This window comes from Polyodon spathula, chromosome 1, assembly GCF_017654505.1.
Source record: "Polyodon spathula isolate WHYD16114869_AA chromosome 1, ASM1765450v1, whole genome shotgun sequence".
Lineage (NCBI taxonomy): Eukaryota > Metazoa > Chordata > Actinopteri > Acipenseriformes > Polyodontidae > Polyodon > Polyodon spathula.
Window position 1 is genome coordinate 39,339,185 of NC_054534.1, and position 15,117 is coordinate 39,354,301.

At 36.8% G+C, this 15,117-nt stretch overlaps 1 protein-coding gene across 1 annotated transcript; it reads right to left on the reverse strand.

The window, feature by feature from the left end:
- Nucleotides 1–455: 455 nt before the first annotated feature.
- Nucleotides 456–14,105, reverse strand: LOC121318564 (5'-AMP-activated protein kinase catalytic subunit alpha-1-like). The gene is made up of 9 exons (XM_041255371.1): nucleotides 13,979–14,105; nucleotides 7,914–8,055; nucleotides 7,138–7,231; nucleotides 6,876–7,020; nucleotides 6,207–6,294; nucleotides 5,523–5,747; nucleotides 4,628–5,123; nucleotides 3,117–3,243; nucleotides 456–2,831 (listed from the first exon to the last, which is right to left on the reverse strand). Exons 1-9 carry the CDS (start codon nucleotides 14,073–14,075, stop codon nucleotides 2,587–2,589), a joined length of 1,659 nt encoding a protein of 552 aa, XP_041111305.1. The 5' UTR covers nucleotides 14,076–14,105; the 3' UTR covers nucleotides 456–2,586.
- Nucleotides 14,106–15,117: the final 1,012 nt, after the last annotated feature.

Genomic DNA, 15,117 nt, shown 5'->3' on the forward strand with positions numbered 1-15,117 from the left:
TGTTTGCATACAAAATCAACAAAAAAGACACATATAATTTGCGTGGCAAGATGATTTACTCACCCTTAAGCTGTGCCATGGTTTAGCTGCACATTTCCTATAGCATGAGGAAACTGCCTGATATATACGTGCCAAGTCATTCTCACGACAATAGAGATAATTTGTTTATAAACTGCATGGAAACCCTGGCAGTGTATACTGAAACTTCATACAATTTACGTGTAAACCACGTGGACTGCTAGCATGTATGGAAGTTTGTCTACAAAGTATGACCGTTTTTGTGGCACAACTATTAAGACAACACCAAAATTATGGTAAAATGAAAAATGCACCTGCAGCTCATTGTTACAAGGGAAAAGGTACACCATTGCTGGTACTGATGAATAACTCTGCAAAATGCATTTTTGCAGTATTACTTGTACGACATTAATGACATACTAAAGCAGATGGTTGGTGCAATTTTTTTTATTAGGCAGTTTTATGCACATAATGATTTAAAACACCCTAAAGTAAAAATTACATTGGTCAATCATGTAGGTTCTCTTTACATTAAAACCCAATTGAAGTAATTTTACAATGTGTCAAATAATGATTATTTTGAGACTGGTCACCTATTTTTATCACTCCATCTATATTTCTGTCAATCAAGTGGTTAAAAAAAATAAAAAATAAAAACTTTGAACAAAAGATAATTAAAATAAAATAAAGATGACGTGCCTAAAATAGTTCGTATAAAGAGTACTGTTGAGGCTGTTCTTATAAAATGATTTCGGGAGCCTGTTCATTTTGACAAAATAACCGCATAAATGTTGGATGTTTTGCTATTGTCAACCACTACACATCTGATCGTATGCTCAAGAATACAACAGGTGAACCGCAGACTTAATTCATAATGTTACTGGCATGAATTAGAAGAAAGTTGGTATTTTACTAGCAATGCAAGGGCTGGTTTAGGATTTTGTTTGTCAAATTGAAAAGCGTACATGTAAGTTAACCACAGCAGCTCTTATAGCCTAAAATAGTTGAAAGAACTTCCTAGCACATAGTACATGTGCAGCTCTAAATACAATTAAATTTAACCAGTATAAAACTAAAGATATACAAAGGGCTTCAACTGTTAAAACGGTTTTCTCCCAGAATGTTTAGCTCCAATTCAATTGAAATTATTCAACACACACGCACACAAAAAGAAACCAAAAAAATGTTGTCCTCATTTCAAAAGCAGAACTTGGGTAACTTTCCTGGACAGGATGGAATTGTGTAACAACTAACTTGCTGAGAAAAATTGATAATTACTGGCATTCCTCACACAGTTCTTTAAAGATCTCTTCAGTAACTACCAAGGGGCTTCCTACGGAATATGTTAAAGGCATGAACCCAGGCAAAGTTCTGCATCATTTATATCCATCTGGATTTAGCTTGTCCTTGCCATGGAAAAATAAAGAAAAGGCGATATATATAAATGGATCTGTCTGCTTTAAAAATCCAAACCTTTATGATAAAAACTCTTTAAAAATAAATCAAGTAAATGGATAATCATATTCAAGCTTAATTTTAAACAAGGCCAAAGCAAGAACAGGCAAAAAAACAGAAGGCTGAAATTCAATTTTGTCAACTGTCACTTACATAAAAATGATTCTTGACAATAAAATTATTTTAGATTAAGACTTTCAGCAGGGTTGGTCAAAATTGGTTTAAACGCGGCACCACTGATTTAGCCAGGCTTTTAAAGGTTTTAACAAAACAAAATCTAGAAGATTTATAGACAAGCACATTTCTCTGTGCGGCTAATAATTTACATAAAAACAGTGATATTATTATATAACAATCTGGAATGGAAGTTAACTGTCATGACCTTTGATGAAACCAGTTCAAGTATGTATTTAGCCTAAAAAATTATCATTTTTTACCATAAAAGGAAAACATTATCAAAAATAGTTGTGTATGATTAAAATTAAAGAAAAAAAATCTAATATTTGGCTGTAATGATTTTTCAAACACATCAGTACAAGGATAAAATGTTATATCCAGCTATATAAATTACAAAATGCAAAAAAAAAAAAAAAACACGTCCATATATACGATATAATCCATATTTTCAAAAACATATTGGATCCCCATTTAAAGCTCTGATACATGTATTCAGATTCAAACTATGTATGCATTATATATAAAACCTACAGGGAAATATGTTGCACAGAAATACATTTCTGCAGTGTTGCAAAATGGCATACCAACTAAAGATCAAACTGTCACTTTCAATGCTGTCTGGAGAGTGTTCATTTTGCAGCACCGTCATCCAATACATATGATTGGAATACATTCCTGCATTTAATACTGGGGTTTAATACTTCAATTCTTGAGCAAGAAATGGGTATATGAATTTAAAATATCTATATTACTATAAAGTGGCTTAGCATTTATAGTTAAATAACCTTCCCACCCCAAGCTAGACCCAGCTTTACTGGGGCCAACTGCTTCAGTGCCACAAAACGACAACTACATCCACGCTGGAAGCATTAAGCCATGAATCTGGTGCATGCTTATTGCTGTAAAGACACTCGTAGGCTAATGCCAAAAAAAAGTTTACCGTGCAAGTACTTTAATAAGATTAGCACACATTTCAAAGAACTCTATTGTGTGACTCCCTGGTCTTGGAGCTGTGTCGCCGCTTGAGGAGTCAACTGACGATGTCAAAGAGGACGTTAAAGACCCATCTTCGCCTTTCACCGTGGCATCACCAGCTCCATTCTTCAGTGACATCTGATTGTTACCAATCGATCCTGACCGGTGAGGGGTAGCTGTTCCAGATTTAACCTCAGACATGTCATCTAATTAAGAGAGAGAGAGAAACAGCTTTCCATGAAAGACACAATACAAGTGTAAGAGAATCGCACAAAATAGGAACTATTTAACTGGTGTTCTGAAGGACCACCTTTTAAACAAGATAAGACATCCCAAGGGTTAGTTCTTGCTGAGCAGAAGTTTAAATATATTCATAAAACAGTAGATATTCTTTATCCAAATGACCACTTTTTATAATTTTTTAACCCAACATATATTCTCTTATTCATTCCTCCCTCAAAAAATGATTTCATTATTTTCCCCATATATACCATCAATGCTCCGGAAGTCTAGGAGGTAGGTCCTGCTGTCAACTTGGTAGAGCTGCAGACTCATTTTAGTGTACATTCCTGTCACTGGGTTCTTTCTCCGGACACGCAAATAATATGGGTTTGCAACCTAAGGAACCAGAAGATACGCATTAAAAAAAAATAAAAGATACTGATTTGTATTGTTTCTTCCCTTGATATGTACATAATTATTTTATATATCTTTTCCAACTCCAACTGTTTCCGTTAGTGTAGATGACCAATTATCTGGTACTAATCTTTTTGAGCTCCAGGACAGAAGGACTGCTGTCACCAACACCCTGTTTCCACTGGCCCTATAAAAAGGGTGTTTCCACTGCCGGCAACTGCTGCTTTTTCTGGCCTGGTTTGCCAAATGGTACCCCATGTGGCCAGACCTGGCTACAAAGGAACTATGTCATCCTGTAGCAGGGAGACGTGTGCAGGATAAGAAGTCGACAGGGGAACAAAGCAACACATCAAGCTTTTTATCATTATTGCAATGGCTGTCAAGAAGTGTTTGGCCAAAAAAGAAGTTCTGGCAGCAAGTGAGAGAACAAAGAAAAGAAAATTCTTTCAATAACGACTGACTAAAATCCAGAAACAGTTAAATCAGCACTGTGCAGAATATGCACGTTCTTCCAATTGCAGCATCCATTGCACGGGCAACAACTACTGCTATGTTTTGTTTTTTTATTGTTTTTTTTTTTTTTAAAACACTGTACAATACTATCCCATAATTCACCCATTGATCTTTTGACACAGTACAAGAACTTCAGAGGCTAGCCACGTTTGGAAAAGGCATTGCCCACAGTGGAAATGGCAAAATTTATGGTGTCTTATTACAAAGAAGCCTTCTGAGGCAGAAATAAGACTTAATATAGTAAGCATTAATATACAGTTGACATTGCCTAACCAGGATACCGATAACAGCGATTTCTGCTTAAATGGAATACAACTGTGGGAGACAGTTCCTACCAATGCTATTTATGTTGTTTAATTGGGACATTACTTCGTTTCATTGGAATACAGTGAATTCAAATGATGAATTTTGCGTAGCACAGTGCAGTGAGTACGCAATTACACTGTGACTTGCGTAAATTGCATTCTTGAGGTTTCTCAGGCTGCTGTTGCAAAGAAGGCTGGCATGTCAACCTCGCAGGTGCCTCGCCTTGAGACAAGATGTGATTCCATTATTTTTCATTTCATGCATAAACAGAGATTCATTCTGTTTAGAAATAAAAAAAAAATACTTTAAATTATGTATTTAATATGTAATCATAATGTGATGTAATGTAATTATTTTTTCTTTTCATTTAGAAAAGAAAAGCATGACTAAGGTCGCCTCAAAAACTTCTCGTTTAATTGGGGCAGCCGCAGGATATTTTTACTTCTCCCGAGGCGTCCCGATAAAGTGTGCCAACTATACTTTGAAATATGTGTACATTTATCATTTTAAATTAACAGATTTATGATGAGAACAAATCTCAACTCACCTTCCACTCATAGTCCAGCTGTTTCATTGCTCTGCAAACTTCAGCCATTATGTCATTGGGTCGGCTTTGACTTCTGATCCCAAGATGCCATTTGGCTCGCCGCACTCCTTGGTGCTTGGACTTCTGTGGGTTTAGTTCATCCAGCGTGTGGCGAGGCCTTGGGGTCGCTTCAGCTACCACGAATGGCACTCGCTCTGGGTGTGGCTTGGAGGCCGCCATTTGGTGCTCATCCATGAAGCACTCTGGTGGGCTGCTGGCCAGGTAGAAGTCCTTGGCTTCATTCATGATCCTCCGATTGTCAATGATTAGGTGATAGGCCACGGCCAGAGGGTCATGGTGATTCCTGCTGTACAGGAGGCTAAGCACCTCCTCCTCAGTGCACTCACACTTCTCGCAGACTTCCTTGAGGGCTTCATCATCGATCATGGTGTTGCTGTAGGCTGCATCCTCAGGAAACAAGTATTTAGGGAGCTCCTGTTTGAACCACTCATCCTCTCTGCAAGAAAAATAATTAGGCACAGTTTTGTTTTTTGCTTTTTAAAAATAACCAGCAGTATATATTACTTTATTACCAGAAACAGTAAAAGTATAGAACTAACTGGATGTTTGCTTGGAGAGCAGAAACCCAATCTAAATAAAATTTAAATGGCAAATTATTTTGGATGGAGTGACAAGGTGGTTTGTTTTTATTATTATTATTATTATTATTATTATTATTATTATTATTATTATTATTATTATTATTATTATTATTATTTTTAATACAAATGTAAAAGAATTTACTTGGGTTCCAAACAGGCAGCCAACCAGCCAGCCCTGAAATCAACCTCAGCTGGAGATCAAACTAATTACCCAACCATGCATAACCATCACAATAGACTTGATTTGACCCTACCGGATTTCCTTTATGGTAGCTCTCTTCATGGGGTCCACTTGAAGCATGTGCTTCAAAAGGCCAGTAACAGAGGGGTTCAGGTACTGTGGGGTGTAAAAGGTGCCATCACAGATCTTCTTGAACAAGGTTGGCACATGGTCATCATCGAATGGGAGAGTCCCGCACAGCAAGGCATACAAGATCACCCCGCTGCTCCAGATATCCACCTCTGGACCAGCATACAACCTGAAAGAAAAAGATCATTAAAACACTTACAGCTCCCCATCAATTATAAATGGGAGCTTTTGAGAACAAAAGTAAAGCATCTCTGGTAGCTTGCTCCAAGGAGTATGTCATATCATATTAATACAACTGCGCACCAACTATAAAGACCATATGTTTTGTCAGATATTAACAGCAGGAGGTTCAGAGTAGAGTCAACGACAGGTCAAAAGTTTGCGATTTCCAATACACCCACACTACTTTACAGTACAGTCTTCAGACCTTGTTTACTAAAAAGGGCATCGGACTAACCATCAAACCTAGGGTGATCAAGCTTTTAGTTATTATGCAGTAGGGCACTGAAAAGCTAAATATATCCTTCAAACTATACAACACATTTTAACGTTAGTCAGGATATTGACAGGGGTCCGTTTTAAACCATTAAGTAATCAACAGTCCAGTAGAGAAGAAAAACCTCCATACCTTCCTGAAATAACTTCTGGAGCAGCATAATTTGGAGAACCACAACTGGTTCTTAGAAACTCCCCATCTGACATCATGTTTGAAAGACCTGATGATAAAAAAAGGGGGATCAGACAAAAAAAATGTAATTGAAACCACTAGTTAGCTACATAGACCAATGACTGCAGAGTTATTCATTAAATTGGAAGACCTGATCACAGTGTGAAAACTTAGGCATTACAATACAAAACCATGTTACCTATTTCGCATAATCGGCTTGTTCATTCATCTTCTTAAATAGCCAACAGAATTTTAATATTGACAATACAAGTACCATATATAATGTATTTTAAATAGATAGGTCAGTTAAAAACAAACCCTCATGTTTACGATAACCAACAGAGTGTGAACATTGACTTTATTCTATAATTTACATCCATACTCCCAAGCTGTAGCGGGTAACAGACATCAATATCACTTATTGATCATGTTACACTGTGTCCTAGAGGGTCTCAAATCAGAGGGTCTTAAAAACAATTAATTGCTTTCACGTAGCTTTCTGCAGGAGTACGAGACCCATCTTTTGTATCAGTTACATATATTTTTCAATATGTTCAGCAATATTTCATCATGTATGTAATTCCAGATTTAGTGCAATCTTAAATCCGATAGTCCTGTAAAACCCCTTACCAAAATCTGCAATTTTTGCATTCATCTGTGCATCAAGCAGCACGTTCTCTGGCTTGAGATCTCTGTGCACCACCATGTGTCTGTGGCAGTAATCCACAGCCGAGATGATCTGTTGGAAGAGACGCCTACTCTCCTTTTCATCCAGCTGCCAGCAGAAAACAAGGCAACTAATTCATATAACAAATCACATTTTAAATACATTTACAATTTATTTTAAACACTTGCCTGAAGTTGGATTACCAAACAATTCTATTTTGCTCACCTTTCCATTCTTGCATATATAGTCGAAGAGCTCTCCACCTGAAACATATTCCATTACCATGAAAATATCTGTTGGTGTGCTGATCACTTGATACCTAGAACAAAAAACAAACAAACATTGGTAGCTGCATACAAACTGATACAGTGCACCTAATTTAGCTCATTTCAAGCCTTGAGTAATATCCACAACCAAAAACACGAGCAGGAACAAAACCACTTGCATCCCATTTGTTCCCATTTGTTATAATCCCATTATAACATTACTTCATGCAATTCTAAAATCAAACCATTATGTTCAATGCCTATATAAACAAGATCTTTAAACTATAGGGAGCTGATTTTTATACAGTAGGCTGTACCTCTTTGGAAGTTCTGTTTTACCTGTAATCAGCACCACTACTAAAGAACTGTGTGGGAAGTATATCAAAACATACAGTTTTTCCAATGCCATGGTTTAATAAAATCACTGTTATGAATGACTAGACAGGCAACACCACCCTGCTGTGTACTCTGTGTCAAACAAAAATGCTGCTTAGGATAAAACCGTGGGTTTGATATTCTATTTATTGTGCATCAGGCAGTTTCCTTGAAAGAAAACACAGACGGTAAAAAAAATAAAAACACAGTAAATAGAACGTTGCATCATTGAGCCAATAACGATATTGATCCAATACCACAAAGAGCTGGATAAACAGTAATGTTTCTGTACAATGCTCAAAGTCAACCAATGTTACCTGTTTAATAAACATTCCCATTTAAATACAAGTCAGGACTCACAGTTTAATTATATGTGGATGCCTAAAAAGCTTGAGGTTCTGAATCTCTCTGCGAATTTTTCCAACTACATCGAGGCTGCGGATTTTCTGTCGGTTCAGGATCTTCACAGCAACTTGGTGCTTTGTCAACTCGTGTCTTCCAACTGAAAGAGAAAAATAGTTTGGTAAACAAAACAATGGATTGGACATATGGTTTAAGAAACAAATTTATAATACTGTGCAGTACTTTTATGTGCTCACTACTGTTTAACAGTTGGATGTAAAGTACCTTTCCAGTGGATTTCATAAACCACTACAACATCTGGTATAAAATGTAACAACTTAGATTGAACTAGGCCCCTTATTTGTCCTTCGTTACAGTACGTCTTAGCACTGTTATTCAACATTGAATTTGTAACAAGTGGTCTACTACAGAACCACTGAATTATTGTACAATTTTAAAGTTTAGCTGCTGGCAGGGATTTACACTGAAGATCTCAGAATTCATGAGGGTCTACGTGCCCAGGCTCCAAAAATGAGGCAATTAACCATCATAAGGACATGTCGGAAAACTGACTTTCCTGGTAACCTGGGGTTCAACAGGACCCCATTAATAAAACAACATATAACTAACAACTGCAGTAAATTAATGAATGTTAATGGTATGCAAAATGGATAAGATCCCCAAATGTGCACAGCTGTCTCCCAGCAAGTGAAGGCACCACTGCATTCTGTAGCTTATTCTAGGAACATGTCATGAGATATCATTGGAAAGCCCCAAGCCTCCTCTTTCAGTTGGTGTTCCTAGCTCTTTACGTTTGAGTTCGAGTTATATTTGCTGCGCGTCACAGAACTGGAGCACTGAATGAAGGGGTGATAGAAAGTACGCCTACGAGCATGCCTGACATTGAAACCACAATGCTATCTGTTGAAGCGACCAAGTAATAGGCAACAAACAAAACTTAGGATCTGACTCATGTCACATGACTCGAGCCTTAATTTCTGTTTGCTGTAGTTTTGCTTAGGAATGTATGTTCAGGACATACATGATTGGAAAGCTCCAATTCTGAACTTTCAAACAAGCCTTAAACCAGGAAGCTAGCTATTACGGTGCGCAACAAGGTTGGACCTGACAATACACTACGCCTGGTGTCCGTATGGACTCCAAACCTAAAACAATTTGGGAAATTCAACCAAGCTACCTGGACTAAAACTATCCTTTGTATAGTGTAATATGATGGGTGTCTGACAGCTACCTGAAAGGAAACAAAAATCAAGTCACTAGATCCACATATTAACTGATACAATAGCACCGTGAAGTCCGAACGGACCCCAGGTTACCTTATGGAGGTTAAGCACAACTGTGTGTATCACCTGTTTCTAACATGTCACAATACTATAGGTGATGATTTACTGGTTATAAAACCAATTAAATATTGTGGCCTCACTAAATGGACATTAAATGCAGGTAATGTCCCATATTATTTTTCTATTTCTACACCATTCTTGTAAAGGATCTAAAGGCAACTTGACCCTTTCCCTTTACAATATATCAGGCAAGGTACAATAAATTACATGGTAAATCACATATGTACTGGGCTGCAGCAACAACATTACTCAAGTTTTTGTTTTTTTTTTTTTTGGGGGGGGGGGGGGGGGGGGGGGGGTTCTCACCAGGATCAATACCAGAAATGATGTGAGCATTCCCTGTTCTGTAACTGTTTTATACTACAGATGCCAGCAAAATCCTCCCAACAGAACTTGAAAGGCTACAAACATACTGTAAAGGTATTTTAAGACTTTTCTTAAAGCATTTTAAGAAGACCGATTATGACTCCAAAACAAACCTAGGTAAATTATGATTGTAATTGTGTAATTTAATTATAATGTAATTGTAGTTGAATTTTGTCATACCTGCGGAATTGTACTTGTGATCAATTGCAGTTGAATTACACACATAATCATTCACAGTTCTATGTTGTGTTTTACATTGAGTGAACATTCTTCTCATATTTGCAACCACTTTTAGTGACCCCATTTGTTTGAAAAAATGTTCTATAGTGTGCTTCTGTATTTGTACCTGTGATCACTGCTTGGTAGAATAAACAGAGTAAACATGTTAAAGGATGTAGCTATTTGTGTTACTTCTTAGTGTAATTGTAAATGCAAAAATACTACAGCACAATTGTAACTAATATATTAAAAAATAGCATTGTAATTGCAATTTCTGCAAACTATTATGTAATTGTAATTATAACTGACCCCAGGTGTACTCCAAAACATTACAAATAAAAACAATTTTATGTCTGGAAAACAAATCTGTATTATAATAATTATAGTAGTATCTGCCCCAAATGTGAACAAGATGAACCCATCAAAAACAGTTTCTGGTAAAGTGAATCTAAATAAAAATAAATAAATAAAGAGGGGATAATAAAAACTTTCTTTTGAGATACTTTTCTTTTTGAGTGTTACACTGTAGGGTTATTAAGCCTACTGCTTCAAACAATCTCTCACCAGATGCCAGAGTATACCACCCCTAACAGAATCCTGTTTTTGTTAATTATTACTTGGTATTTACTCACCTCCAACACCAGCTACACAAGTTTGCACAGATAAAAAACAATTAACTGCAGTAATCTCCAGCTCACAGAATACCCCTTGGGATGCAAGGTAACCAAAGTGTTCTTTAAGACAGAGTTGACCACCAGACAAAATATGAAACAATACATAAATATATATGTATTGCTTGTCATGACGCACATGTGTCAACAAATGACATAAATAATAGAAAAGCAATAGGCAAGTATATGTTAATAAACTATAATAATAAAGCCACAAACAAACTAACGTTAATAACCTAACTGTCAAACTAAATTAACACAGCAACCCTACACATTTAAAAAATGCAGCAACAGCTCTAGATTAATCATGTACTGGAGCAAGATTCAGGACACACACTAATTATTTATCAGAAAGGTGAAGAAACTCAACAGTACGGACAACACTAAATTGCTCAGCGACTTGTGTCCGATTCAGGTTTTTTTTAGGAGCTTGAACAATTTCCAACTTTTTGTAACAAGAGAAACAGCGGCGCACTGGAAATCAGTATAAAAAAGGGGCAATAATAGGACAGTGTTCTGGAAAGATTTAATAAACCAATCAGTGTGCTTCAAGACATTCTCTTTTGATGACAAGTCACATATGAAAAGACTGAATAAACCATTTGAATTTAAGTCTGATGATGAGTTATCAGGATACAAAACAGTAACTCTTCAGTTGTGAACGAATCCCTACCGGTGCCAAAAAAAAGTGTTCTTTTAACACTAGAACCGCCATATGGGTCAGTTTGACCCATTTTGCATTTAAATGTTAATTATTCTTCCATTGTAAATCGTATGTGTATGTCCGTTTTTGACTTTTCCTAAATATATGAATTAAATATCCAGGTGGCATTTGATAGCCAGAATTGCAAAAATGATGAAGTTAATAGTTTTGTGTGTACCTTTACCTGTTTACACCTGTATACGGGAGTATGTACATACCCATTTCTTTTGAAATGTGTATTTTATTATATATTTTCACTGTTTGTAGTCGTGCTGTATATGCGCTCATTTTAAAAATAAAGTCGTATGTTTAATTTTCCATTTAAATAGTGTTTCTGCAATGCAAATGTTAGATGTGATGTTCATGAATACATCTTTTCAGTTGTATCCGATAATATGTCTTTCATTTTGATAACAAAGCAGTTTAAAAATGTATGGTTCAAAGTGACCCACATGGTGGTTCTAGGTAGTTCGAAAATCGGGTGGTTCTAGTGTTAAGCAAATTTCCTGTTCCTTTAGGCGGAACATTTACAATGGGGAAAAAAAAAAAATCACAAGGATATTCTCTTAGGAGGTCTTCCTATACAGAGACTACTGTAGTAGTACTGAAGCACATGCAAGAAGCTGTGGACAGTGATCTTCCTTTACTTTGTTATTTTCAGTATTTCAATAATGGAGGTTATAGTGTTCTCTCCAGGTTGAAATAGAAGGGCTATCCCGACACGCTTTCCTGTGCCCACCTGAAGTCAAGTCTACTTAGTATCTGTTATTGTCACTGGTCTATAACAAAAAAAATGCCCTTGTAGAGTATAGCTGAAACTGTGTAAATGTTAAATGCATCAAACCCCCCGCCCCCCGCCCCCCCCCCCCCCCAGTGTGTTTCCCCCTCAGAAAACAGTACCCTCCAACTAAGACCCTAACAACCTACCACTACAATCAACTAAATAATTAGTGAGCACACACTGGTTTGAATTTCTGAGCAACACACAAATATGACCCTTCCAGTGCGAATTTTACGCATCTTGTTATACCGTAACTGCAGGAAGAAACTGGTTCTTACAGTCTACAGAGTAGTGGTTAGTGACCTGGTTTAATTTTTTTAATTCAATATCTTTATGAAGGATCAACTATTGTAATGTGTGGATACCTTTATCGATCTGTGCCCACTCAGTCCTTCCCGTCATCTATCGTAATAGACTACGTGATAAGTCTGCACTGCATGCAAAAGGAAATGCTTAAAATAGCTTAGGAGTTTGTGACCCATACATTACAGCAATTTAAGTAATCAATCTAGTGTACAAACCAGAAATAGCTATTTTTGTTAGTCCTGGCATTAGATTGCCCACTGGTAAGCTGTTCCCAATGGCAAAGTCAGTTATAACCAAATGGGATGCAGCTGCAGCTATGACACCCTGGGTAGCCTAGGAATCTTTAGAATTTAATGATTCAGAGGAAAGCAATCAAACATTTCAGCTGACCTGCAGCAAATGTTAGGCACTGGCCGTTGACAACTGGAGCGTGCAAAATGATCAAGCACTATTTAATAGTGCCTGTCCACATCAGACAGTTGCAGAATGATATACAAGAGGAAACTAACACAAAGTCAATAAATCACCATTCTTAAACATTTATGAAAAGCTAGGCTAAACTCTGATACTGGTTTGGATATATTTTGCAAGCAGTATTTCAAATAGTAAATTTAAATGACATTCAGTTGCACATAGTTTGTATTCCCCCCCCCAAAGTTATCTGGCTGGGATACAGAAATCTAAATGTTGCCAAGGAATGGCTTGGTCATTTGCCATAGAAGATAATGGAGCATAATGATACTGTACAGTGATATTTCAAAATATAGTTCTACTAAATAATTAAGACAAAGTACCAGAAAAAAAGATACATAAAAATGTAATCACCCCACAATAGTTATGGAAGCGCCCACCGTAACTTGTACTGCAATTAAAATGGCCACAAAAGAATGTTTCTTTTTAGGATGGCGGTCGAAACTATACCACGACTTTTAACGAATGTCTAAAAGTAAAAACTGTATTAATCTTGTTATTTGTCAGAACTGAGAATTTCACCAAACACAACAAAAGTGATGGGGTTTGTACATTTTTTATTTTTAATAATATTCTTCAACGTTGTTGTTTAGACACAAAACTTCCTGTTGTCACAGCCCACGACAAACAGCACTACACACACACAGTCACTTGCACAATCATCCCAAGTACACATTGCCTTAACATTTCTAAATGGCCACACCAAATATTTAATTGCTCCTAACGACCAAGGCTGGCAATACATATCGATTAAAAAGTTCAATGTTTCAAAGCATGCTTGCAATTTAATAAATCTTTACACGTATTATTAACGATCATTTTTTTATAACTGGTTTCATGTTTCCCTTAGTATCTAAAATAAAGGTAAGCGTTGCAACGCATATATCTGAGCAATATAACTCTTGAACCAATACATCAATGATTTTGCAAAATTCTGCCTGGTTTATGCAGTACAGATAGGAGTTTAAGTCTAGCGTAGAGTAACAACTGCAAAACCAAATTAGGACTGCAACCACTCAAGTCCAAACGTCTTGCCACAATATAATAAAACACATCAAATGAAGTAGTACACGTTTAAACATGCGCAGGCAATTTTGTTTTAATAAGAATTGGGCCAGCAACGTAATTTTTATGCACACAGCAAATGTACAACTGCAGTGCAAACCCTCATAGCTCTTATGCCAACATTCTACATCATTCACCTTTAACTTTTCCGAAAGTGCCGACCCCGAGGGTGTCCCCGAGTATGTAGTGTCCAATCTTTACCCTGCCTTCATGTTTCTGTTTATCCGTCGCCATCTTCCTGCAGGAGCACTACCTGTAGCTACAGCGGGCAGACGGAAGTGACGTTATTATAAACAGGAAACAGGAGACAACCGGAAGCCACACGAGAATAAATTCCGTATTTGAATGAACGAATACATCAGTGTCGTTCCCTCCATGCAACCAAAAGGTTAATAGTAACTTCTTATAAAACGAAAGATTCCATTTTTTTCTCATTTATTATTATTATTTTTACAATTCTTCCCAATTTCACTGTGATCGACTCACAGTTGAGAAAATGCCAAAGGGTGGTCTACTTTTAGGGCGCCCTATCGTTACCTGAAAATGATACCATATTGGAGTAGTACTCATTGTGACAAACAGCTTGATGACTCTTATATTAATATGGCAAATTGTTTGTTAAATAAAACGTTCAAGTCCTTATTGTGCCGGGCACAATTTGCTTTTCTCTATGTGGAACCAAGCTGTGCAATGTATACTATATGTGATTCAGAGGTTATACTAATACTGTACTTCACTTTAATGTTTCAGAAACTGTGAACTTCATTGGACAACATCACTACACTGGTAATAACAGTGTGCCATCCCATACAGAAAGTAAGACCTGTTCATGGGGTGTAGAGGGGCCAGAAGGAACCAGGACATCCCTCCAGTAAGTTCATTTACTCTATGGTGGAGTGTCCTTGGCCTCTTATATATTACCTAAAGACAACGGTTTATGTTTATATTTGTATTTTATTAATTTAGACACTTTTCATGGAAACCAAACTCAACTCAAATTTGTCAAGGGTGTACTACTGCCAGTGTCAGATAGCTCAGTGCATACGTCTCAGTCACAGAAGCGTGCCGGCCAGAGAGCACTGAAATGGCCAAAGCTTGTGAAAAATGACTTTAAACCTCCTTGTTGTTGTTTTTTTTTTTTTTTTTTTTTACTGTGAAGACTGTGAAGACTTGTTTAACCCCTCAATTACTGTATTACAGCAGATGATATTGTAAAAAAGGGTCTGGAGGTGGGACTGTGTTACTGTGTTTGCATTCTGCAGAGCTATGTACAGAA